General features: G+C 37.0%; 1 protein-coding gene and 1 long non-coding RNA gene across 9 annotated transcripts in view; one reads left to right on the top strand and one right to left on the bottom strand.

The window, feature by feature from the left end:
* The window catches only part of LOC144246699 (uncharacterized), a 93,474-nt gene that overhangs the window by 3,942 nt on the left and 64,025 nt on the right, over window positions 1-25,507 (bottom strand). The window contains exons 2-3 of the long non-coding RNA XR_014956545.1: window positions 22,217-22,297; window positions 844-12,859 (exon numbers count right to left, since the gene is read on the bottom strand). This is a non-coding gene — a long non-coding RNA (uncharacterized LOC144246699). The remainder of the gene's footprint in view (window positions 1-843; window positions 12,860-22,216; window positions 22,298-25,507) is intronic.
* LOC110469653 (sodium channel protein type 2 subunit alpha-like) overlaps window positions 1-25,507 on the top strand; it is a 159,747-nt gene that overhangs the window by 96,486 nt on the left and 37,754 nt on the right. For 6 of the 8 annotated variants that reach the window (XM_085584344.1, XM_085584343.1, XM_085584342.1 and 3 more), the window contains 6 exons: window positions 18,587-18,907; window positions 20,738-20,858; window positions 22,042-22,129; window positions 22,969-23,097; window positions 23,541-23,632; window positions 24,678-24,911. In XM_085584344.1, the coding sequence (XP_085440470.1) occupies window positions 18,635-18,907; window positions 20,738-20,858; window positions 22,042-22,129; window positions 22,969-23,097; window positions 23,541-23,632; window positions 24,678-24,911 (937 nt within the window). In that variant the 5' untranslated portion in view covers window positions 18,587-18,634. Of the gene's footprint in view, window positions 1-561; window positions 714-18,586; window positions 18,908-20,737; window positions 20,859-22,041; window positions 22,130-22,968; window positions 23,098-23,540; window positions 23,633-24,677; window positions 24,912-25,507 lie in introns of those variants that run through there. The other 2 variants (XM_085584345.1, XM_085584346.1) reach the window with 2 other exon arrangements.

Below are 25,507 nucleotides of genomic sequence, written 5' to 3'. Positions count from 1 at the left end.
TCTCACTGAGTAATGTATCACATAAAACACCTCTCACTAAGCTGCAAACTAGCTAGTTTTTCATTGCAGGTTTCCAAGAGAGATTCAGAAGGCATTAGACTTAGTCATCAGTAGAAAAAAACACACATAAATGCTTGTAAAAGCTCATAAGGCAAATTGTATTATGTTACCACCTTGAATTACAGCCAAGGACACCACGACTTCCTCTCGGAAACCCGTTTACCATTGGACGTGAATGGATAGCAGAGGGAAGTGTGGCTTTGCGCTTACTGGAACGGACCCACGCGCGACACGGGAAGGGCAGGAGCGGGGGCCGTGGCCGCCCCTCGCTCTCCATCGTCCCGGCCCCAGCCCCGCCCCGGCTCCCGCTGCCGGCGCGCCCCGGGGCTGCCGCTGCCCGTCCCCGGCGGCGGTAGGGCCGCGCTGTGACTCCCGCCGGGACTGCAGGTCGGGCGGGAGCCGCGGGACGGCCTCCCGGCGGAAAGGCGCCGCGCCGCCTCCGCGTTTCTGCGCGGCCGGCAGCAGCTCCGCCCGCGGCTCCGCGAGGGGGCGCGGCGGCGGGGCGGGGCGGGCGGGGCTCGCGGCGCGGCGCGGCGCGGAGCGGGCGGCGGCTGCCTGGGGCATGGCTGAGGTGAGTGCGCTCCGCGGCAGCGCGGTCCGGACCTGGGGCTGAGCTCCTGGGCTCGCCCTGGAGGTGGGCTGGAGCACTTGAGGTAGGGTAGGGTATTCGATTCGGTCTCTTGTGTTCGCTTTCCTCTTTCCCGTCCCCGCGGTATCGGAACTTTCTCTCTCTTTTTTTTTTTTTTTTTTTTTTCCGTTATATTTCTTTATGTGTTCATTTACCTGGCGTAAGCATTCGGGGAGCTGTTTTGCCGACAAGTTTCAGGTTCTCCTCCAGCTTGTTAAGTTCTCACCTGAGCGCCCACCAAGCAAAGAAAATCCGTCTCTCACGAGGTCCCACTTCGTGTCTCTGCGGTAACAAAGAAAACATATTCTTCCTAATTTGCTGTGAAAGGTAGTTTGCTGCTTTGTAGGTGGATCAGGGTGAGCTCTAGATGGAGAATTTTCCTCTGTCATCGTGTCCCCTTGGTTGCTAAGCAGTGGTGACCACATCTGTGAAAAGATGGAAGAAGCACAGAGGGGAGAGCAACAGGAAAAGCCAGGAAGAGCAGCAGAATCTCCTCTTGGGCAGCCTTATCTGCTGGATATTCTTCTAGAGAACTAACACCAATGCATTAATCCTTCTTATGTGCCTCTTTCCTTAACTCTAAACTTTTGGCATTCCAGCTTACAGTTCAGGTGCAGCAAAGTTATTTTGTTCAACCAAATTGATTTGTCGTGACTTTTATACAAAGAGAAGTCATTTAGAAAAGTGCACTTTGTGCTTCCCATGGGTGGTACTGCTTCAGCCTCAAAAAAAAAAAAAGTCTTGATAGGAAAAGAAATGATGGGAACAGTCGTTTCACAGAAGTGTAAGGTGATTTACAAAAAGGAAGCTTTTAGTTGCAACAATTAATTTTAGTACCCTTTCAGATTTTGCTGTTGAGCTTGAGGACTCCAATGTATTTAATGTTTCTTTGTTCACTAAAATATCTCATAGTTCGTGGATTATAATAAAAAAAATTCTAGTCTGAGAGGGGTGCAGAAAGAAAAACTAAGCTGTGGAAGGGTATATTTAATGTTATTTTTCCCAGTTGAACTAGTTGAGCTTGAGCAAATATGTGCATATGAGTTACTAACAACAAAAATCCCCCATAAAACAACAACAAAAAAAAAAAACTACCAAAAAAACAGCAATCAACGAAAACCCCAAACCAAAAGAAAACCACCCACCAACTCCCCCAAAATTAGTGTTCCAGTATGACTTGTTTGTAATTTGATGCAAAGCACCACAGCACTGTTTAAGGTGTGAATTTCCGTATAGAATGAAAGGCACTTCTGACACTGCCATTTTCATGCCAGTTTTATATGCATCTAAACGTTTTTTAGCTTTTAAGTGGACTGAAGATTTACTTTTATTAGAATGGGATCAGTTGCTGTGTTGGTGTCTGCCCAGCACAGCAAACAGGAGGATCCATCCACCCATCCATCCATCCATCCTGTGCGCTGCTCTGATCTCGCCGGGAGCCGCAGCGGCTGCCAGGCTGCTCCCGGGGGAGAGGGTGTGTCAGGGTGGGAGCATCGCGCACGGCGGTTCGGGATGCTCACACGTGTGGCCGAGATTGGCCAAGGGCCGTGGTGGCCGCTAGCCAGTCCAAGGGCTTTGCTGTCACCCACCACTTCACCCCCACTCCATCTCTGCCCTTTTCTCTGTGTCGGGGATTCAAGAGGATATTTTCATGTAGGCTCTTGGTTTTTTCTTATTTCTTATCTATATTTTCAAATACTGTGGCTTTTAACTGGCCTTCTAAAGGTGTATTTAGCTAAAGTTTATACAAGTGCAGACTTGAAAATACAATTTCTGTGTAAATCGTAGACATTGATCATTTTATATTATTCCTAAGAGACACAAAAGCAAACATTGCCCTTTCCATATTTAAAATATTATTCAGTGTTTGCAGATGAAATTCAACAGAGAGAAATGGAAATGGGTAAAACAAGTTGTTGATTTTAAAACTGCACACCTTAAAAGAAATACTAAGTACAGATAAATAGTATGAGACATTAACAATTTTCTGGGCTTTTAAACAGATTTGGTTTGCCTAAGGTTTTATTACCAGCAGTGCAATATTGATATTGACATCTTTTGTCTTCAACATTTTATCATAAAACTTGTTTCTCTTATTTGAGGCAAGGATGAAGCTTTGAGGTAATGTTGAAAAACACTTTGTTTTTCTTCATATAAATTAATTTATTGTTAATACATGCTCATTACTAATAAGCGGTGATAGCATGTAGAAGATATTCCATTTTATTCCAGTCCAAAGAAAAATACTGTACCTGGATCTAATCCTTCAAGAATATGTGTCCTCATTAGATTATTTTACAGGGACACTAAGTTGGGTGCCTTCTACAGCATGTTCTTTGGGACTGCGCAAGTGCATATAATCCAGAACACATGGAGACAGAACTGGTATAATTTAATCTTCAAAAACATTTTCCTTTCCTGTTGAAATAAATTGTAAACTCAGCCCAGGACAAGGATGTATTTATCAATAATAATCACAGATGTCATGCTCCATAGAGAGGGTTGAGTCATCCTCAGTAATGAGTGATTGCACTGGCTGAAGCAATTGTTTTCAAAGCACACTGTCTGCTACCAGGGAAGATTATCCATTAATTGTCTTGTTCCTCTTGTAAAGGTTTCTGTCACTGTTAACTAGTTGATGTCTAGAATGCAAATCAACTTTCTCAAATTTTTAAGTACAGGTTTCATTTTCCCCTGTGATGTAATGAGTTCTGTATAGTTTTCTTAAAGTTGTGGAAGAAATTCATTCTAGAGGTTTAGCATCAAAGCAGAAGTTTAAAAGAAGAATTAAATGACCTTGGATCATACACAGTTGTTGCATGCTAAGCGAAGTCCCTTCCCCCTAACAGAAATTTGAATATATTTTCATATGTGAAAAGATAGATGTAATACAGTTATTTCCATAAAAGTTATGGCTTGTTTTCTGCGAGGACTGGACTCTCTTTGAAAATCTCATGAAAATCTCGCCATGAAATTCAATTCAACAAGTTAAGTAAGGAAATTCAGCAGCAATGCTCCAGCAAACCTCTTTTGTGCCCTTTTGTGATGTATTTGTGACATATATTAAATTGGAGTCCCCTCTGTATCTAAAGTTTTAATTTATTCTTGGATTCTTACTGTGATGGTGAAACCAGTGATGTGTAGATCTAGGGTGGGGTTTCTTTAGCTTGAAACTACAGTTTCCTCAGAGGAAGCATTTGCAGAATCATTATCCAGTGTTGTCCTGTATGTTTGGCTTAAAATTCTTGTTTGAAATTGCCATGTCTTAGTGGGGCCTGAGTGGCCAGGAGACCTGAAGTGTCCCTCGGTGCCCTTGCAGTGTTGCCTGCTGCTGCACAGGGGCTGGAGCGATGGAGCAGCTGCCCGTGTGTGCGCGCAGGGCTGAGCAGTGCTGGCGTCCCTCGGGACTGGTGCTGTGCCCTGGTGCTCGCCAGCGTGCAGAGAGATGATGCCATTTATGCTGCACCCAAAGCAGGACCTGCCTGGCAGGTCATCTCTAGTTTTTTTCTGTCTTGGGTTCTCCCAAGACCCCACCAAGCTCTGGGGCAAAACATGCAACCCCTTTGCATTTGATTCCCTGTTTGGCTTTGTGTCTGGACAGCTGTGATTCACTGAACACATTATCCTGGTATGAAAATGAGTAGATAATCAGTGATGATATACTACTGAGGGAAAATAACCTAATACAAGCACAATCTTGACACTTACTTTGATTTAATTTTAAAGTGCATGTAACTTTGCAATGCTTCTAGAGATACTGATTTACCTTGGTACAGTGTCATTGATAAGGGGTTCTTTTGTGCCTTAAGTGGATATATGAAGTCCTACTGTGTTCATTGCTAGATTTTCAGGTTTCCTGAATGTATAATATATGTCATAGAATATTTACAACACCCCTGGGAAGTATTTTGCCAAACTATTTTTACTTACATACCAGGGGTTAGGCTTTACAGATCGTATGAAGGCTGCATCTTTCCCTTCCTCCTGCCTTTGCTTTATTTCTTTTCTTTCCACAATTTCTTTAGTAATTCTTGACTGTTTCACATCTCACCTCCCTCACTATAGCCACCCTTTCCTTCTGATGTACCCTCCCAGCTGCCCCCACCCGCTGCACTGATTTCCCTCCCAGGTGAGACACAGTTGTTCTGTTCTCAGGCTGCATGTGTAGAGAAAATGTTTGATATTTGATCAGACAGCAGCCAGGAAGGAACTTTTTGTTGCTAGTACCCAAATAATTAATGTGATACACTTTTTAACCATCTGGCTTGCTCAGCTAGCATGCAAATTCTCTATAATAATGAAAAATGTGCCTTCTGAGCAGCTGGCCAGCCAGTGAGGAGATGTTTATTTGGAAGGTGTGCCACCTAGTAGAGACCTCTACTTCTTTGTCCTTAATCCATCAGTGGCTTCTCTGGGATCTGCTGTCTGGGAGCTGCACATTTGCTCAGCATTGAGATTCTAGTTTTTGTGTGCTGGCTCAGCTTTTGTTGTGCTGGCTCCACCCTGATTCTGTCTGGGAACCCTTCTTTTACATTGAAGAGAAAACATCAAAGGAAATTAAACAAATCAATTATTTGAAAATACGCAGTACCTTCAATGTTTTTAGGATGTATAGCCAGATCAATTGGTACAATAAGAGACAGAAGAAAGCATTTAGAATATATTTATCTACAATTTGTTTCTAAAGGCTTTGAAGCTTTCTGTTGAAAAAAAAAACAAACCTTCTGATTCGCTACAAGTTTTTCTGTATTTATTCATCTGGTGCACAGGGTGTTTTAAGGTTTAATGTTTTGAGGCTTTTTCCTTTCTTTTTAGATGGTGGGGGAAAGAGAGGCTCATTATCTGAGAGCTGAATTACTGGAGAGAGTATTTCTAGTATTGGTTGTCTTTCATTACATACAGGCCAAGCAAGGCAAGAGGAAGGGGGGGTTGAACAACTGGCACAGTGAGGTGGTACTTAATGAAGGCACTACTTAGGTAAGTATGTCTATAGCAAGACCTGTGGAGACAAAAGAACTTCATATTTGGAATCACTTCATTTTAAGGTTAACATGAAGGTGACTGCTTTCCATGTAAATCCTTCAAAGTCTGAGAAGTCTTTATGACAATTGAGACCTCAGCTTCAGCAATCAGAGGGATCTCATCCCGGAACAGGGCCCCTTACTGGCCAGGAAATACCAATTTTCATGTGGTAGGATTTTTTTCCTTCTGTCACCATCAAAAGACAGTTTCTTTTCTGTTGCAGTATTTCTGCTTTGGGACTTGGACTCCAACTTTTGTGTAGAGCAGTCGTGGTACTGAGTTGTGTTGAACTTCTCTTGATCTCCTGATCTGTCTTAGAGGATATGAGAGAGCAGCTTGCTTGACCTCTCCCTGCAGGCAATCCTGTTAGGTACTGTAGCCTTGGTCAACACAGCCTGGATTTCATCCATAGCCTCCACAAGAGATTTCCAGGCATGTAAATACATGACATAATGGACTACTGTGTTATATAATTTTGAGTTCTGTGTTGTATACCATTTCTGTTAAGAAAAATATATTAATTAACTTACATTTGTATTCAGATATTTCTTGGAATCTTATTTTTCTGTTTGCAGGTTAAGTGATGTATTTTTAAGGAGTTACTACATGTTTCCCTTGTTAAAAAGATTATACAGGTCTTTATAAAGAGAGCTCTTGACTTATTCTCACATTATTCACTTCATTAATAATATGACCCTCAGCTTTGGTGAAAAAATGTACTTCAAAATTGGAGTGATGCCTTGCATGATTTTAAAAGAATTTATAAGGAAGTAAAGCCAATGAAAATTTCTATTACAATTTTATTTTACAATCTTAGGGATTTAAATCTTATTTATATCCTTCAAGTGATGTATCAATTACCAGTTCTTTTTCTTAGACAAAGACTATCATAGGCAAGAAGAGGTTTAAGATGCTTTAGAGATTAATATTTGATAATATTATGTAGAAGTTTCTGTGGCCTAATAAAGATTATTTTTTAAATTAGATTAGATAAATTGAATGAGAGTCCTTGTGCCTCAAGCATCTAATAGCCATGATCACCTATTTTGTCTTTCTTTCCTTTATTCTCCTTCCATCTGGTCACTGGAGGCATATTTTATTTTCTTATCTTGTTATATCTTTGTCCTTTCACTAAATTCAATCAGAGTTCTGTCCTTTGTCGTGAAAATACTACTTCATGACTGATGACAAAGAATAAAATCACAGCCTTCAGAAATTAATAAATAAGGATGATCATCAAGTTTTCTGTTAAAAATCTGTGCTCAGATTGAGGACAGTGTTCCTCCCATCTTTGGACAAATGTGTCAAATGACAGTAGCTTAGTACTTTGCAAGTAATTTAAGAGGTGTAAATGTGTTTACCAGCAAATCAACTAGCCACAAAATCCTTTCTTATGGCTTTTGCATCACAGTGATGTGTGCTTACGGGTATCTTTTAATGGAGATGGGTGTTGAATTGAAGAAGTCTCCAGTAACTGTTTTTCCAAAAATGGTATTTTAGTGCCGTTCCTCAGTTTCTTTCACATTGTGAATTTTCTGGCTCTTTTCTAAAAGTTGTAACGTTAGATTTATAATGGGTGTGTATTCACTTCTAGTTTTAGAAAGTTGCACATGAATTTGCAATTCTCTTTTTTTCTTAAACTCAGAGCTTTGTTTTTGGCTAAGCTAAAAGGAATGATGTACACTTCTGGAAATCTAAGTGATACAAAGGAGTGAGAGGAAAAGAATGCAGACACTGACTAATAGGATATTCCTCTCTCCTGATGAATACTTGATTAAATTATTGATTCCTACTCCATGACTGGGAAGGAAGAAACAGAAGATTTTCAAGCTGCATGTCAACCCACTGACAAAGTACAGTGGCTATGGTGGTCTGGACTGAACCAGCTGTTTTCCTTTTGTCTGAAATGGAAAATAGCAGCATATTATGTAAAAAAAAGAAAATTGCTTTTTAAAAACCAACTGCTGCACTTTATATCCTACTCTTTTAATGACTGTTTTCTGTGAATGCCTTGCAATTCTATATTTTATGTTGCACAACCACAATATAATTAATCACTGCAGTTCAGGCAGAGGCTCTCTTGTTATAGGGGACTGTGTACTATGACACATGTATTAAGCAAAGTTGTGTGCCTACAGTAAGGAACAAGATTAGCGTTAGTTTTGGTTGGGTTTTATGAGTTTTTGGGATGGGTGGGGAGAGGGGGAATTTTTTAACTCTGTCCACTATATGCTCATGACTGCTTTTAGTCACCTTTGCTGTAGTTATATTTTCAAACATCTGCCTGGTGCCATACACATCTGGTGCTTTTTTTGTGCAAAGTAAATGATTATCAAATGTCATTTCTGAAAGGATTCCTAATGGCTCTATGTTTTCTGATGAACAAACACTGATAACTATCACACCATCTTGGGATGTTTCCTGTGCTGCTCTTGCAGTAGTAATAAAAGTGGGACTCTTGTCAAGTGCTTCCATGTGTGGGAGGTGGGGCCTTTGCTGGTCAGGAGGGTCTTTAACTCTGCACTGGAGACAGGGACAGGTCTGTCATCAGGGGCACACAGGGACACCTTTTGCCCGTCAGGCTGCTCAAAGCCCCGTCCAGCCTGATGTGTTGAGCCACACCAAGGGTCCAGGGGGTTTGTTCAGGAGGGTTATGAATCACTGAGTTCAAGGGAGGTGGTTCCAAGCCAGCAGATGGTTCTGTGACTTCAGAATAAGTATTATTGGCAGACACATTTCTATGCAGTTCTTTTTCTTTTATCAAGTGACACATCCTGATAAGGCAGTGTGAACCTGGCAGGGTTTTTTTTGTATATATAGTCATGCTGCTAATAAAATTATTGCAAGCAATTTGAGTATTTCACAATTTACAAAACCTAGGTCAATAAAACTACCAACTACCTCACCTTATTCTTAATCACTGAATTTTTAAGCATGCTTCAGGAAAATACAGGTGTCTGGCATTCTAACCTGAGGTGAAAAAGAAAAGTTTTTCAATTCTTTATATGTTGTCAGTGACCAGAAGAGGAGATTGAACCAGAACACTACATTTGTCTTTGTCTAAAGATTATAATGAAAAAGGTCATAGAAGTCTGTCCTTTTCTTTCTGATCTTCAAGAATATTTTATACTTAATTGCTGAACATTACTTCTCATTGTACAAGCATGTGAAATCCTTTAAAATGGATTTTCAATCAGGTAAATTTGTTGTAAAATGTATTTCCCTGGCTAGATTCTGGTACTATTAATGGTAATACTTCATTAATAATAGTCAATATTCAGTATTTTTCAATAATCCAATGTGATATAGTGTTTTACTGCTGCCTCTTTTTCATTTTTTTAGCTGGCAATTGGTATCAGCCAGTGCAGTCTTGATTTTGAAACTAAATTTAAATGCAGAGAGTAAACATGTTCAGTGAGGAAAAAAAACAATTATGAAATTAGATTAATGTTTCAGAACTGTTTTCCCTTTTTCATTCAGCAGGTTTTGTTTCCTTTCAGAGGATACTGGCATATCTGTTTATTTGTTCATCATTTCCTCTGCAGGCACAAGAGTAGCAATAACTTGGGGGGTTTGTTTTATAATAGCTTAATCTAATCCAGTTCATTTTTCTTGTCCATAATTTTTGTTTACACAATCTAGAACAGGAGTTATTTTCAAGAGCAGGTAAATATGGAAAGCAACTGAAAATATGAGATGTGTTTCCAGCTGTGCCTCAGTCTCCAGTGGTGCGGGTTTTGTGTGAGGAGGTCTCTGGTTGTATTCTTGCCATCTAGATGTAATGTCAGATACATTTGAATGCAGACCTGTCTCACAGTGTAAAGCCAATAATAAAAGGGAATGAAGGAGGACAAATACTTCAGAAAATGTTAAGACTTTTGGCTTCAAAAGTAGTTTCTCTTTTTTCAAGACGACTACTGCCAAATCTGCCTTGAAGTTCCTTCGTTCTGGTTTATGATCACATGAATGTCTGAAAATGACTGATAAAAACTAAGAGATTGACCATTGTTTATAGCAAAGACTCAGTGCTCATAACAAAAAATTTCCTTTTAAAAATAATTACACCCCTGAACTGAGCAGAGCAGACAGTATAGTAAATCCAGGGCTTATTTGTTTGTGAAAGAGGCCTGTGCTTATCAAACTAGTTTCACCCTGACACTTTCTAACACTTTAAATTCAAGTAACTTACTTTCTAGGTTCCTTTCACAATCTCTCTACCACTTGTCTTTCACTTGTGATAGGAAGCAATTCTGTTTTAAACTAGTTCTGATTGTTAGAACATCCAGAACTGAACTGAATAATTGGCATTGAACTCTTATTTCAGTTTTACAGGCTTATTCTGCTTCTATGGCTTTTTTAATGGATGTCATTAGTAAACATTTTTTTTCTGATACATACAAAAATTCAGTAATATACTGGAAGGAGCAAAATCTTTTTTGAACCTAACAGGTGGACCTTTTCAAGAACATCCTACCTTACATCTCTGTATTGATGCATGCTGATGCTATTTTCCACTTTCAGTGTGTTTGCAGGAAGCCCTAGAATGGATGTGGGAATTTTGCCCCCATATTGCTATAAACTGAGCCAGGTTTTATCAATCATCCCAGCCTGTAAGCCTGTATCCATTTGCAGAACAGTAGCCGAGTCTTTCTAGGAAATTAGACCAGCACAGAAAGTAGACTCAGATTACACTGATGAGACCATTAAATGAGATACAGGGAGCCTGTCTGGCCAGAAAGAGGAAGAGAAAGAGGTCTGGCTGTACTCCTTGCTTTGTGTCTTTTGCATTCTGCAGCCAGTTTTCACATTCTGTATGTTTACTTTGGTGGGAGAGTTGCTTTCTTCCTCCTGCCCCCACCATTCTTTTTTCCTGTGTTTTCTTATTTGCCAAAAGGGGAAAAAAGAAGAAAAAAAATTTGATGGAGAAGACCTGACATAAGTGGTGTTTGCAGGCTAAAAAGCTCATGACAAAGCACTAACAAAGCACATTGGCTTTCAAAAGTCTTCCATATTAACTGTCTGTTCAGTTATGTTCTCCGACCATTTTACAGAGGTCTTCATTTTCTCTGTTAAAGATCAAAGTGGAATGAAATTACTGTTTTAAAACAGTTGTTAGGAACATTTAATAAAATTCCATCACATTTATTAGGTCATAATACCAATGTTACCCATAACAGCAAATAAACTTAAAGATTGCTTCAGAATTTTAGCAGTTTTCAGTCAATGAAAAAAAAAATTTCTTTTATTGGTAGATATGTTCTTTTCTGCTATGCTCTAAATTATAATTAGCTTCTGGTCGATAAAAAACAGACTGTGTACATTTTATGGATTCAAGAACGTTTTTACTGTTTCAAATCTAGTCAAACATAGGTTTCTGTTCTGTAGTATGTTACTCAATTGTATATTTTTAGTTTATTACTATTCAAGAGGACTTGTCTAATATATAAAAAAATCTTCAGGTTATTAAACTTTGATTTGATTTCATTCAATTTAAATTCCTAATTCACTTCTGTTGTTCGGGGGGGAAATTTTTTGGGAGCTGTACTGGTTTTACATAATTTATCACTGTTGCTTTGCAGTGGTGCCTTGTGTTCAACATCCCTTGAACATACTTGTACTTCCTGTAGATTATATAAGGTAACCTTTGCCTCCTTTTGTTCTGGTTTTGGAACTATCTGCCTTGAGAAGGTGCCTATAAGTTATTATGAATTCAACACCAAAACTTTTATTAGACTTTTGCCCTTTTTTCCCCTCTAGCTGCAGTTGATACAAACTATTCATTTCTACTTCAGACACAATATACACATTCCTTGTGTGGAAAAATCAAACAGAATGTCTTCTTCTAACTTTCAGGAAATTGGTGATAAATCAGAGTAATACTGCATTAATGAAAGTTATTTCTGTATTCCAGTATTGGTACAGCCATAGGGATCTCAATACATTGACTTTAATCTGATAGAGGGAAGGCACCCAAGATAATTTTAATTTAAAATAAATTTTACAGTGAAGTTTTCAGAATTAGAACAAAACTCAACCATTTCACAGTCTAATGTAAAAATTTTATAACAAGGGGTTCACCTGCATAAGTTGGAATAAATCACTTGGAGGTGGTATCATGTACAAACTTTGAGTGATTTACTTGAAGCATTCTGATAAATGAGGCTTGACACGTGTCAGAGTAATGGAAAAGCCCATGTACACGGATGCATGCAGTTTCTTTACTGTGCACAATGGTGATGTACTTTGCAATATACTTGCATTTAATTTATTTAGTACTGTATTAATAATTAATTAATACAAACTTACAAGGCCTGAGCAAGTTGTGCAGCACTTCTGATTTGCTGCTGAGGCAGTCTCTCTGGGGAGTAAATGAACTTTCAGGGAATATATTTTAATGGTTCAGCACTGGATTCCCTGGGAAAATTCTAGCACCTAGCCATAAAAGAATGAAAGCGGCTCTCAGTTTCTTTCCAGAACTACATTTTTGGGAATCTGACTGTTACATCCTAAGGAGTTCAAATAGCTATAATATGTTTAAGTGTTGTACTCTGTTTTGTAACTAACAATTATTGGGTAATAAGGACTCTGTGTGAAGAAAAGAAACTTATCCTTGGTAGTAGTTGCCCTTCATCCATGCTCTCTTTCAGCTAAGGAATGCAAGGAAAATAAACACTGCAGAAGTACCATGATTATTTTAAAATATGTGTAGAGAATATAGTTTCATAGCTTAATCTCTAAGCAGCTATGTTATGTTACTATATAGTATCCACTGAGAAGTTTTTATTTTTCTGTTTATCTTTTTGTCATCACAAGGCAGACCCCCAGCCAGATGATAATTAGCATTGACTCCGTGATTCACAGAAGGCTGCTCAATCTATCTTTATTAGGAAACCCATTGCTTTTATAGACAGTTACAGTACATGTGCACTTGATCGGTCCTTTAATTAAAACACCATCACCTTTGGCCAGTTAGGAAACCACCAAGGTAGACAAATCTCCATAACACATTCCACATGTTCACAATAAGGTGCAGCAAGTGAAGATAAGAATGGTTTCTCATTCTTTTTGCTGATCTTCTCACAGCCTTTTTCAGGTGATGCCTGGGAAAGTTGTGTGTTTCTCTCTGTGGCCAGAGAGCTGCTGCCACATCTTTTAAGAATCAAAACAAGGAGTGAGGTACATGTTTATTTCAGTCCAGATATAGAAGTAATTAAAAGTTTTTATGGTTGTTTTTGCTATGAATTTATACAGAAAGATTATCCAAACTTATAAATATGAAGGTCATAATGTAATTAACTTGATATTATCATCTTTGGCATAATAAAAAAAGTGTTTTGGAGCAAAGGCCATAAAAAATGTCTTTTGGAGCAAAGGCACTAAACACACATTCTCAGGGCTTTGTGAAGGAAACTATGTAAAGTCTTATTTTGTTATGAATTTGTTAAATGACACATAAAAAACAGTAGAAAATTAAAGAAGTAATCTGGAGAAATGAGGAGGGAAAAACCCTACACATTGATAATGAAATCTTGAAAGACTGAACACCAGGATTTACAACAACAAATCTGCCCCATAATATTAACATAAGAACAAAAAATGCAAAGATAAGTTTCAGTGACTGATATATTTTATGTGACTCATAGAAAAGGTTCACTGAATTTATGTCACCAGATGAAAATTCTGAGAGAAGAATTTTTACTATAAATATGGGAAAATAAGAAGCACTGATGGGCTACTGAAGTGAAATAATAGACTTAGTTTTGTAACTAAGGAGCAAATTTGTAGGAACAGGTCTGATATAAACTTGACTTTAGACTGAAAGAGGAGTTAACAGGCTGAGGAAGCTTTAAATTAGGCTTATTATGCAGAGTGGGTTACAAAACTTATTTGGACCTAGCAAGAAGCAGGGTCTTGATGTTTTGAGCAGTGTTCCTCTGGCCTGGAAAAATGTCCAAGTAGTCATGCAGATAACAGAAATATCATCGTATGTGCACATCACATTTGTGGCAATGTACTGTGTTTTTCACAGTTCTTCCGTGCCTTGCCAATAGTAAAATCTCTCACAGTTTTTTATTCGCTGTATTGCCTCTGCTCCAAGGTGGCTGCTTGATACATGGGGATTGAATTGATTGTTTGTGAGGACTGAGTTTCCTAGATATGCACCCAATTTTCTGACATAAAGGAAAGGCAAACTGATCTGCCTCTAAGTGGTTGCAGATTCTAAAAATGAGCTTATATTAGAGAATTCTTCTTTTTTAAGATGAGCTGTAGCATCCTCTGTATTTTAAGCATTTTTCATCCCTACAATATTTTTGTATGTCTTCTCTGTATTACTATAAGTTCACAAATTGAAATCAGAGGCTATTGAATTGAAAATACTTCATTTAGAATACCTTTGGAGGTAATACAGGTCATGTAAGGCAATTTTCATATAAGGAGTAGAATCCATTAAAATGAAAAGAAATGCATTTTTTCCATAAGCATTTATTTTGGATTTTAAAATTATTTTCATGGACAAGCTATAGAAAATGAAATTACTTACAGACAAAAAAATGGCATGGTAAAATATTTTCTTTAAAAATTCAGCTGTCCCACTTAGTGCTATTGCATTAGCACAATCTTTTGTTGAGAAGTATCAGGGGTGAAATATAGCGTAGGTCTAATCTATTCAGTCTCAAAGCAATAAATAATTCAGAAACCTTTTAGTTCTTACTGATGTTTAGGACCAGATGCTTTCTAGATTAAACTACTGTCCTAAGAATTTTCTGGGTTTGTCTTATAGCCTCCTGCTTGTTTTGCAAACAGTCACAGAATTATGACATTGAAATAGCAGTAATAAACCTGTTTTATCTTCTGTAGAAAATGAAGGCTGCATCACTGCTCAATAACAATATATATTAGTTAATAAAGTAAGTCTTAATTTATGTAGTGGAATTAAATACCCATGGGGAAAAAAGCACCTTTTTGTTTATATATTCAGAAATGCGCAAAAAAGAGCCTAGCAAAAAAAGAAAAAAATCTGTACATTTGATTCATGACTCATCAGATTTGATCACTTGTCTAAGTGAAATTCACTGAACATCTACCTGTCTTATTTTTAATGCAATTTCATACATGTGAGGCTTAGATGTTTTTTGAGGTGTAGTAATTTCAGTAGTATGGCTTCTTTAGTACACTAAAAGCTTTATTCAAGTTACTCAAGTAACATTATGAAATGTACCATAGCAGAGAGAACATTGGAAACATTCATCATTATATTGTAGAATATGTAGTAGGAAGAGCAGATGTTTTATTCCTACTTTTGAAAAATGTTAAGATAAAAATACTATGTTAAGGAAACACATTTTGTAAGTACTAAGGCTTTGTTGCTGACTGGTTTGGTTTTAAGCTTGACCATTATTTTTGCAAATATTAAAAGTAATATAGAAACAAAAGTTTTTTATTTATTGATATATATATATATATGGAAACAATAAACACTATCTATTCATGATTTTTTTTGACAGCCAGGTGGACTCAAACTTAAAACCCCTAACTTAATATAAATGACCCTGATGTTTTTCTTTGTATACGTATTAAAAATATTTTTCAAAAAATTATTCTTGCTCATTCAACCATACTCCATAAGAGTATATTTATGTTACCATTAGTATCAGGTTGTTAACTGGCTCGCTCATGCCCAGGAGTTTCCTCCTAGTGTTGTGCTACTACAGAGTCTGGTTTGTAGCAGTTTTCTGTATTTTTTCATTTCTAATTTGAATTTTCTGTCCTGCTTGATGGATAGGGTCTCCAATCAGGTTTACATGCACAACGTAGCCATGAAAGATCAGAGGCCTATTTATTAACAGTAAGATGAGAAAATGGGGATTTATGCGCTGGGTTTTGTTTTTACTGATGGTGATTTTTTAATGTTGGGCTTTCAAAAGGACCTTTGTGGGATTTTTTGGATGGAAGGGTGACAGTTTCTTCAGGATTCACATTAAATATGGTTTTCTAGTTTGATTGTTATCTTAGTTCATAATACAAATGCTGTCAAAATTGGAGGAAAGAGACACATTTAAGTAATTAAACCAACCTATCCTGCTTTATCTTTTTCTTGTTTTTCTTTTTAAATTCAATTTCTTTCAAGGATAAAGTGATTTTCATGAGATAACAGTATAAGCAGCATCACTTTCTTCCACCGTGTTACAACACGTATTTGCAGTACTTTAAAACAGTCATGAAAAGGAAACAGTCACTGAACTGAAACTCAAGAAGTATTTAATAGATGTGGGGTTTTTTTTTCCCTGCATGGGCTGTGATTAGGCTGCTGGAATAAGGCATTCATAGAAGATATTTGTCATGTAGTGGAAAATAACTTTTTTTTGTTTTAACACTGAAAATTGTGCTGCAGATGCTGGCTGTGGTGTCTCTAGAGAGAAATGCCGGAGTTCATCTCAGCCCTACAGGTACCACTTCAGCCTTGCTGAATAAACCAGGGTAATGTGAACAAGCAGAAAGATTGGTTTTCGTTCTGATCACAACTGCAGTAACTCAGAAAAACTGCCATAAGGCTGTAGTGGCATTTGGTAAAATGAACAGTCATGAACTTTTAGTTTTACGCATTATAGACCTTTAAATTTAGACAAAATGCATGGACAGACATGACAGTGACATTTTCAAGTACATGTTTGATTTGAGTAGTTTCTGTGGGCATCACATTCTTCACTTTGCAAGTCTATATGCCTAACGTTGACTAAAAACCTATTTTTAAAGTTTTGTTGAGTCTTTATTAACTAGTGAGAGCATATTCTAAAAGACTAGCCGAATATTATGGTATATATTTGCATTTTCATCCAGTATCTCCCTTTTTTTTTTGTTTATTTGGTTTTGTTTGATTAGTTTTTGTTGTTCCCATGCTTGTTTCCGAAAACAATAATTGAAACACAAAGTTTCCTAAATATTTCTTAGACTGCCAAGTGTACTCCTACTTGTTTATAGGCATGGTAGACTGGTCATGATGTGTAGCTGTGCTGAAAAGCTTGTATTTTATTTAGCCTGTAAAGAGCAACACTCCCGTTTCAGGGCAGCACAGTATATACAGCTCCTGTTTTATTTGGTTATAAGATAGAAATTGGTCTGATAGCTGTAGATCTTACTTTTTTGTCTCTTCAGACTCTAAAAGACTTTGTGCAACCATCTAACTATTTTAGATAATAACTAAGTGGATGTGGACTATTTAAATTGGCATTAACTTTTTGCATAATTCACAAAAATTTTATTACAAGTGCTGTCCTCAGAATCTGTTACAATACATGTAGTAGGTATATAAAAAGTAGTAGGTGTATAAAAAGTCGTTCCTATATGTTACATATGTTACAGATTTTTTTTTAGGAAAACATAACTATTTAATACTGCTACCACCTTGGTGTAGGAGAAAACCCCTACAAATAAGAACTTTCCTTGAATATGTATAGACTCAACTGCTTGCACTAAGGAAATTATTTTTTTGATTTTTCAGCTTACAAATGAAGAAGCAGATAATATCTGCCTCTCCATTTTATAAAAAAAAAAAAAAACAAAAAAACCCAGAATTGTAAGCTAAATAAATTACCTAAAGGTACCATGTAATATTTGTGTTATCTTAGCTCTTAAGTAAAAATGAAGTTAAAGGAAAGAAATCCTGGTGTTGTTCCTTGGAAGACAGATCTTTCTCCCTTTTTGATGGTGAAGGTTTTCTGGGTATTTAGAGGCACATGTGTCATTCAGCTTCTGAAGGAAAAGTTCCTTTTGAGACACAGTTGGTTGTCAGTCCAAGTATGACTGGTCAGAACTTCAGGTTCACTGGTCCTAAGGATTTTAGAACTATTTGCCCCAAAAGGCTAGACAAAAATCAGATCTTGCATTTGAAAATGGTGAATAATCGCTTTAAGATGAACAGCTGAGATTAGCCATTTTTATATAAATAAGGAAAGACGTGACATTCTCAGACTTTCTTTTCCAGACAAAAAGACTGTCTGTGTTTTCTTAAAGTGCTTAGCAGGTGACATGAAAAATGTCCAATTTCTACAATTATTTATTAGGAAATTTCTCACCTCTTTAGTAGTCAGTCGTCAGTGTAAAGAGCCCCCCACCTTTTTGTGTCTATTGTGGTATTTGCCAAAGACTTATGCTGTGCTTTTTGTATAAATCTAAAACACTTCATCCATCATAACTTTTTTAATTACAGAGATAGTGCCATCAAAGTTACAGCTGGAAATCAGGTAGATATGAACCAGAAAGCCTAAAAGGGAAAGACTAGACTTCAGGCCAGTTGCTTTCTGCCTGTAAATATGGCTTTATATATACCATGTGTTTGTGTAGTACCTAATGGGATCACATAAACATTAGTTTGGCAGTCATAGTATAAGCCACCAGATGGAGCAATGTTGCCATAAGAAATTTAGAGTAATAAAAATAGCATGTTTTTTCTTTCTGCTTTTATAATATCAATGCAAGGTGTTTTAAGGTGATGGTAGAGGTTGTGATCATTGACTGTAATATTTAGCTATGCTGAAACACTTTTTACTTTTTCACAATAAAGTAACTTAGTATTAGGCTAGGGAAAGTTAGAATGTTTTTTCTTTTTTGTTGTGAGGTATTAATCTGAGGCGACAAACTGAGAAAATTTCTTCTCTTTTTTCTTTCATTATTTTTTCTTTGCTTCTTAACTTCTCTTTGCCATGAGTAGCTAATTTTCTATAAAGTGTCTGGCTGTTAACTGAAATATTTCTTGCTACAGGGCTTTATAAAGAGAAAAGAGGCAGAGTGTGACTATGCCAAAAGCTGATATTTGGGGATTTTGTTGGTGGTATGACCTTCTGTTTCTTCTTTTTTTTTTCCTGCATGTCCTCCTAGGATCTTACACAAGAGCCTAAAAGCATTTAAAATTTGCAGAATGAAAAGATGGCGCAGGCAATGCTGGTACCACCAGGACCTGACAGCTTCTTCTATTTCACTGAAGAATCTCTTGCAGCTATTGAAAAACGTATTGCTGATGAAAAATTTAATTCTGACCAAGATGAGCCTACAGATGATACTGGTCATGAAGCAAATCACCCAGAGCCAAATAATGACTTAGAGGCAGGAAAGACACTGCCATTTATTTATGGTGATATTCCTCCAGGAATGGTGTCTGAACCCCTGGAGGACCTGGACCCATATTACATCAATAAAAAAGTGAGTGGTTTGTGTTAAGAATGTAATTAGAGCACTCCTCTTTTACTATAGCCTGATAAATGCTCTGCTGGGGAGTTGGTCAGAAGCACTGGTTGAAAGTATTATGCAGTAGGTACTATCATGTTAGTTATTTTGATTTCACTATGAAGTTACAGTTGCAACTGTAACTTTTGCTAAAGTTGCCTTAAAAAGAAAAAAAAAAGGGAAAAAAAGCATTTTTCTTTTAATGTCTCATGTTATGGTATTTTAATGAATGGATTTTGTATGAAATGTCCTGTAATCTCTTCAGATCTGATTTAATGCTGAACCATTTGAAAGCTTTCCATGTCTGGCTGCTCTCTGGGTTTTGTAAGAGACATGATACCTGAGATCTAGTTCATTACAGACGTTCTTAGATAAAATGCTTGCTCAGTCATATGAGAGAACAATCACTGTCAAACATTCCTGAAAATATCATAAAAATGTTAGGTTTACAAAATTTAAAAAAAAAGAAAAAAAGTGTAAACCAATCTTTGTGTTTCAATATTAGGGTCTATGTTATAGCCCGATATAGACCTGAAGACAAAATCTAAATTTATATATACTGATTCAGTTTCATTTATAGAAATACTGATAAAAAAAGAAGAAAAGAGCAAGGTGTTTACTTTGGCAAGTACACATGAAGGAAAGTTATTTTTATATATGCATGTGAAGTGAAATGATGTCAAGAAAGAAAACATCATTTATAGAAATACTGATAAAAACATTTATAGAAATACTGATAAAAAAGGAAGAAAAGAGCAAAGTGTTTACTTTGGCAAGTATACATGAAGGAAAGTTATTTTTATATATGCATGTGAAGTGAAATGATGTCAAGAAAGAAAACAAAACTGAGTTTACATTAAAAAGGCAGTACAAAATAAGCAGCAAGTGGTTATTTTATTGTGAAATCAATAAAATGTCTGTTGAATTAAAACCAGAGAACAGGTTTTTGAAATTAAGTACTGAATAATCAACAAAATAGTATCTTGCAAGATAAGAATTTTATCAAAGAGCTCTATTATATCTGTAATAAGCAATCTAATTAGTGTTTTTTCTAGTATAAAATGTTGAATACTAATAATCAGATGCAGATTTTTTGGTTATTTTAGTTTTTGTTCTGTTGACTTCTCAAACATTATTGACAAATTATCTATTTATTTTATAGTAAAATGTCATTAGAAAACAGAAATATTAAGTGTTATAGCCTGCTTATTTGCAGATATTAGATTTTGGGAGAATAACCATTAAATGTAGATTTAATTAAAATTTCATTCTATTATATTTTCATCGTGTCTCCTATTTAAAATCAAAAATGGTTATGTTGATGGTACTAGTGACAGCTGCACAAACAATAAAGGCAGTAAAGCCAAGGATTTTAAAAGCCAAGGATGTCTCACCCCAAAAGCAGTTTTAACATGCTGAAATGGTTAAATAGTTCCTTGTAAGGTCCCAAAAGTGGTTACTTAGGTGCTTTGTTTTGCATTGCCGACTTTGTTCTGAAATGCAAGTAAAAGAGCTGCATTAAATTTAAATGTAAAAAGTCACATTTTAATTATAGTTTTAATGTAATAACTTAATTGTAGAAAATCAGAAATGCAGATTTTAAGAGCACAGAGACAAAGAATGCATGGTGTAGCATTGTTGTTGCTCATATGAAAATTTAGAATCTGTTATTTCCTTCTGCAGTCCTACTGAAAATAAATTTGGCTATTTAGATATGTGTGTAAGCAGCCTGTATTATGGCAAGGTTGCTAAAATGTATCCTTAATTTCCTAACCCCACTACCCCAATTTTGTCTCTGTTTTAAAGACTTTTATAGTACTGGATAAAGCGAAGACAATCCACAGGTTCAGTGCCACACCTGCCTTGTACCTTTTATCTCCTTTCAATTTCACTAGAAGACTAGCTATTAAGATTTTGGTTCATTCATATCCTTTTCAAGTGGTTTGTTAAAATTGTTACTGATTAATATTACTAATGTTAACACTAGGATTTTTTATTTAGTGTTTGAAGCATTCCTGCCTTTAATTCTTTCAAAATCAATCGGAGCTAAGATTAGTCACTTAACCTGCTGATGAATTTCAGAAGAAAAGTCAGAGTTCCCTAAGGTGCAGTATTGAACCCAACCCTGTCTAAAATCCATATGGATCATCTGGATGAAGGGAGTGAGTGTACCCTTGGAGGGTAGGAAGGCCCCACAGAGGCACGTGGCCAGGCTGGATCGATGGGCCAGACCAGGGGCATGAGGTTCAACATGACCAACTGCTGGGTCCTACAAACTGGCCACAACAGCCCCATGCAGTGCTACAGGCTGGGGGCAGAGTGCTGGAAAGTGGCCAGGGGGAAAGGGCTTGGGGGTGATGGTAGACAGCAGCTGAACAAGAACCAGTGTGTGCCCAGGTGGCCAAGAAATCCAATGGCATCCTGGCCTGTATCAGGAATAGCGTGGCCAACAAGGCCAGGACAATGGCTGTCCCCCTGTACTCAGCACTGGTGAGGCCACACCTCGAGTGCTGTGTCCAGTTCTGGGCCCCTCAGTTCAGAAAGGACATTGAGGCGCTGGAGCAGGTCCAGAGAGGGGCAGTGAAGCTGGTGAAGGGTGTGGAGAGCGAGTCCTGTGAGGAGCAGCTGAGGGAAGGAGGGTGTAACCAGGTGGGGGGCAGGCTCTTCTCCCAGGTAACCAGTGACTGGACAAGAGGAAATGGCCTCAAGCTGTACCAGGAGAAGTTCGGGTTGGACATCAGGAGGAATTTCTTCACAAAAAAAGTTTGTCAAGCACTGGAATGGACTTCCCAGGGAAGTGGTAGTGTCAATATTCAGGAGGTGTACGGGAAATGGCTGGATATGGCATGTGGTGCCATGGTCTAGTTGACAAGTGAAGAGTCAAAAGTTGGATTTGGTGACCTCAGCAGTCTTTTCAAACCTAAATGATTTTGTGATAGGTGTATAACCATCATTCTTGTGAAATGTCTTTGCATTACTTATGACATTGCTAGTGATAGTAAACTGATTTGTATTGTACATGTTGTCAGTGTTCTGTGTCCTGGTCAGTTCCTTGTATTTTGTGTTATTCGGCTTTTAAAAGGGATACGTTCCTTAACTATGGTCAACATTGTTCAACAAGGTCATTATGCTCACTATTTTGGCAAATTGTGTGTTGATGACATGGAGTAATCTTCCAGAATGGGCGAAGAATGTAGAGTAAGTATACTCAAATAGGCTAATAATAGTTAAAATGTTTTAATAATGAAAAGAAAATTAAGAGCTACACCATGCAGTTTTACTTACTTCTGTAATACCAATATTCTCCTTTTTCCTGCTTGGAGTTTGATTGTAGCTGCAACCCAAAGCAGCAGAGTCCTGCAAGCTCTGCAAAGGAAAGAAGCTGTGAAATTGTCAAACTTTGTCTCTGAACAAAATACATTTCCTCAGAATGTTCATACAAGCAATGTTTTCATAAATACTTCCTGTTCTTTATAATTAAAAGAAGAAATGAAAGAAATTGGTCATTGCACCCAAAACTATTAGTTTTCAGTGTGGAAGATGCTTTCTATAGCACCTCTGAAACACCTTCATTTTGTGCAGCAAAATCTAATTATGGGACACACCCACTCTTTAAAGAAAGTACATCTGCTGAGGATTCTTGTTTGTCATTCATAGGTCTGCCTGGTCAACCATCAAGTACCTTCAGTACATAGATTTTACTTACCCATGGACTTTATTTTTGATGTGGCAACCATGCTCAAGTGTTATTTGAACAAATTTTTTTTCATGTTATTCATGATTATCATCATTAGTGATGAAATTAAAAAATCTTATATGCTAGAAACTACAAAAATATTTTTTCAAACAAAATTAAAAAGTATAATCCTACTGTCTCACAAAAGAATGGTGGAAAAACAGTCATACTTTATGAGAGTTTATAACTGCTGTTCAGTGCACGTACTAATTACTGGGTTTGAGTTATTTTCCTGTATGCTCATGATGTATCACTGAACAACACAACAGTCTTTTACTTTTGCTTGAATGTTTTTTCATAGGTACACTTTCACTGGAATTTATACTTTTGAATTTCTAGTAAAAGTCTTTGCAAGAGGCTTCTGTATAAATGATTTTACGTGCCTTCGTGACCCCTGGAACTGGCTTGATTTTGTTGTAATTTGCTTTGCGTAAGTATATAATATTTTTTTAAGTAAAATAACAATATTTTTTAACCTGTAATAGTTTGTTTGGCTTATATTAGTTCATATGTAATTAATTGTAGCTGAATTGTGCTTCAGATTTTTACACTAGAATATTTTACACTAATGTAGCACATAGCAGGATTGGTGGACTATTCCACAGTACAGAAGATACCACTAACAATCAATTTAAAAAAGGATTTTAAAAACAAAAGGAGGTCTTTTAGGCTTCATTTTAAATTTGCAGTTAAGGCTGAATTTCTTAGGGAAAACTTAATTGAAACAGGAAAATATGAATGCAAGTCTTTGATTTTAACTTACTCCTTAAAAAAAAAACCCAAAACAAAAACCCCAGGATTTCTGGATTTCAGGTCCAGGTAAGTAGTATAAACTCTGCTTCAATTCTGAATAACTGTGATTTAATCCTACAGGTATATAACAGAATTTGTAAACCTAGGCAATCTTTCAGCTCTTCGAACTTTCAGAGTATTGAGAGCTTTGAAAACTATTTCTGTAATTCCAGGTAAGAAGTAACTGTGTAAAATAGTAGACACTCCACATCACCTCTGTTTAATTTTGTGTGTGCTGTCATTGTGTTTGTGTGTGGAATCCCTCACTACAGATATGTGACAGAGTTTGTGGACCTGGGCAATGTCTCAGCGTTGAGAACATTCAGAGTTCTCCGAGTTTTGAAAACAATATCAGTCATTCCAGGTGAGAGCGAGGTTAAACACTGAGGCTGACTGAAACTGCACAGAAGCTGAACTCATGTTTTTAACAGAAACATCCAGGTTTTTGTCCTAATTTCAATTTCATTTCCTTTTCTAATTCTCAAGAACAGTCAGCCTCAGAGTTTAATAGTCAATTGCATGAAGAACTCATTTGCATAGCCTGTATAGTCCTCCAATTACTGATGTCAAATTTTCTCTCCCACATTAAGGATCAAAATCAAGTCTTTTTAATGCGAATGTTGCATATACATATTTATGAAAGGCATTTGGGATGGAAAATTTTAGAGTTTTGCAGAAGTTGAATTTCTGACAAAGGAATAAGATAATATTGAGTGGCATGGGGATTGCATGATGTAGTTATTAGCTTATGATGCCTATCTTCACCAAACCCCACCTCCAACAAAAGATGATGCATTAGAATGCAGGCGTTAAAATTACTACTGAAATAAAATTGTGGTCTCTTTTTGTTTGCTGTTATAGAACCAAATGTTCTGTATTGTAATAGAATACTGGCAAAGGTTTGGAGCAAGAGGCATCAAAAAGAAAATAAAATAAACTATTTTCTTTATATGTACTGTACATGTATAGAGAGCATGAATTGAAAGCTCTTGATTTGAAGAGCAGTGCTTTGGAATGTATGCCAATCATTCCCATTCATAATTTCAAATTATTTTTCAGGAATGATGAAACTTATTGGTAGCTTTTCCTTTGGAAAATGCGTTAAGACTGTTGTTTTGAAGCTGTGCATGGTATTTAGTAGTGTGTTGGAGACATTTAGATTGCATTTTAGCTTAGTTAAATATTTAATATTATAATAAAAATCTACTCTCTTTGCAGGCCTGAAGACTATTGTAGGAGCCCTGATTCAGTCTGTGAAGAAGCTCTCGGATGTGATGATCCTGACTGTGTTTTGTCTGAGTGTATTTGCACTGATAGGGCTGCAGCTGTTCATGGGCAATCTGAGGAATAAATGCCTGTTCTGGCCAACAGAAAATACAACAGCTTTTGAAAAGCTGATTCCATACTTTAATGGTACAGAATTTGACTGGGCAGCATACATTAATGAAGAAAGTAAGAAATACTTTGTATTCTATGTATGTTGTAACTAAACTTCCTTGAATATAATTTCAGAATTTCCCATGCTCAAACTTTTATTAGTCACCTCTTGTCTTTCCAGAGTACACTCCTGAGGTGAGTCAGGCTCCATCTTCATGACAGTCTTTCATGTTATGCTTGTAGGTAGAGTGAAGATCTGTGCACATCCCTTCCTCCCCACCTGCTCCCTCCCTAGTCTTCTCAAGGTCTCACAAAACCAATTCTTTTATGCTCTTTTTATATCTTTAGGGTATAAAAAAGACAAAGAAGCACTAGATAAGTATGAGAGCCTAGTTAAGAGATGCCTTTTTTTATTTGGTAGAGGTAACAAACCAGTTGTTTTCACTGATACACAACTCCCCAGGAAGGCTGAGATTCTAGTAGGAAAAGAGATGGTATTCAGCTTTAGGATGTGTTGCTTGGGACTGAAAAATACGTTTTTATCCAGATATTTTCCAGCAGGCTTAATATCTGTAGACTGAAGAGGTAACATCCAGGCTGGTTCAGAAACATGCAGATGCTTATGTTTTATATTTCTGTCCGTTTAAGTGATAGCATCAATAACATTATAA

This window comes from Lonchura striata, chromosome 7 (genome assembly GCF_050655825.1).
Source record: "Lonchura striata isolate lonStrDom1 chromosome 7, ASM5065582v1, whole genome shotgun sequence".
NCBI lineage: Eukaryota > Metazoa > Chordata > Aves > Passeriformes > Estrildidae > Lonchura > Lonchura striata.
Note: the sequence above shows the minus strand (reverse complement) of the source record. Positions and strands in the feature narration are given on the sequence as shown.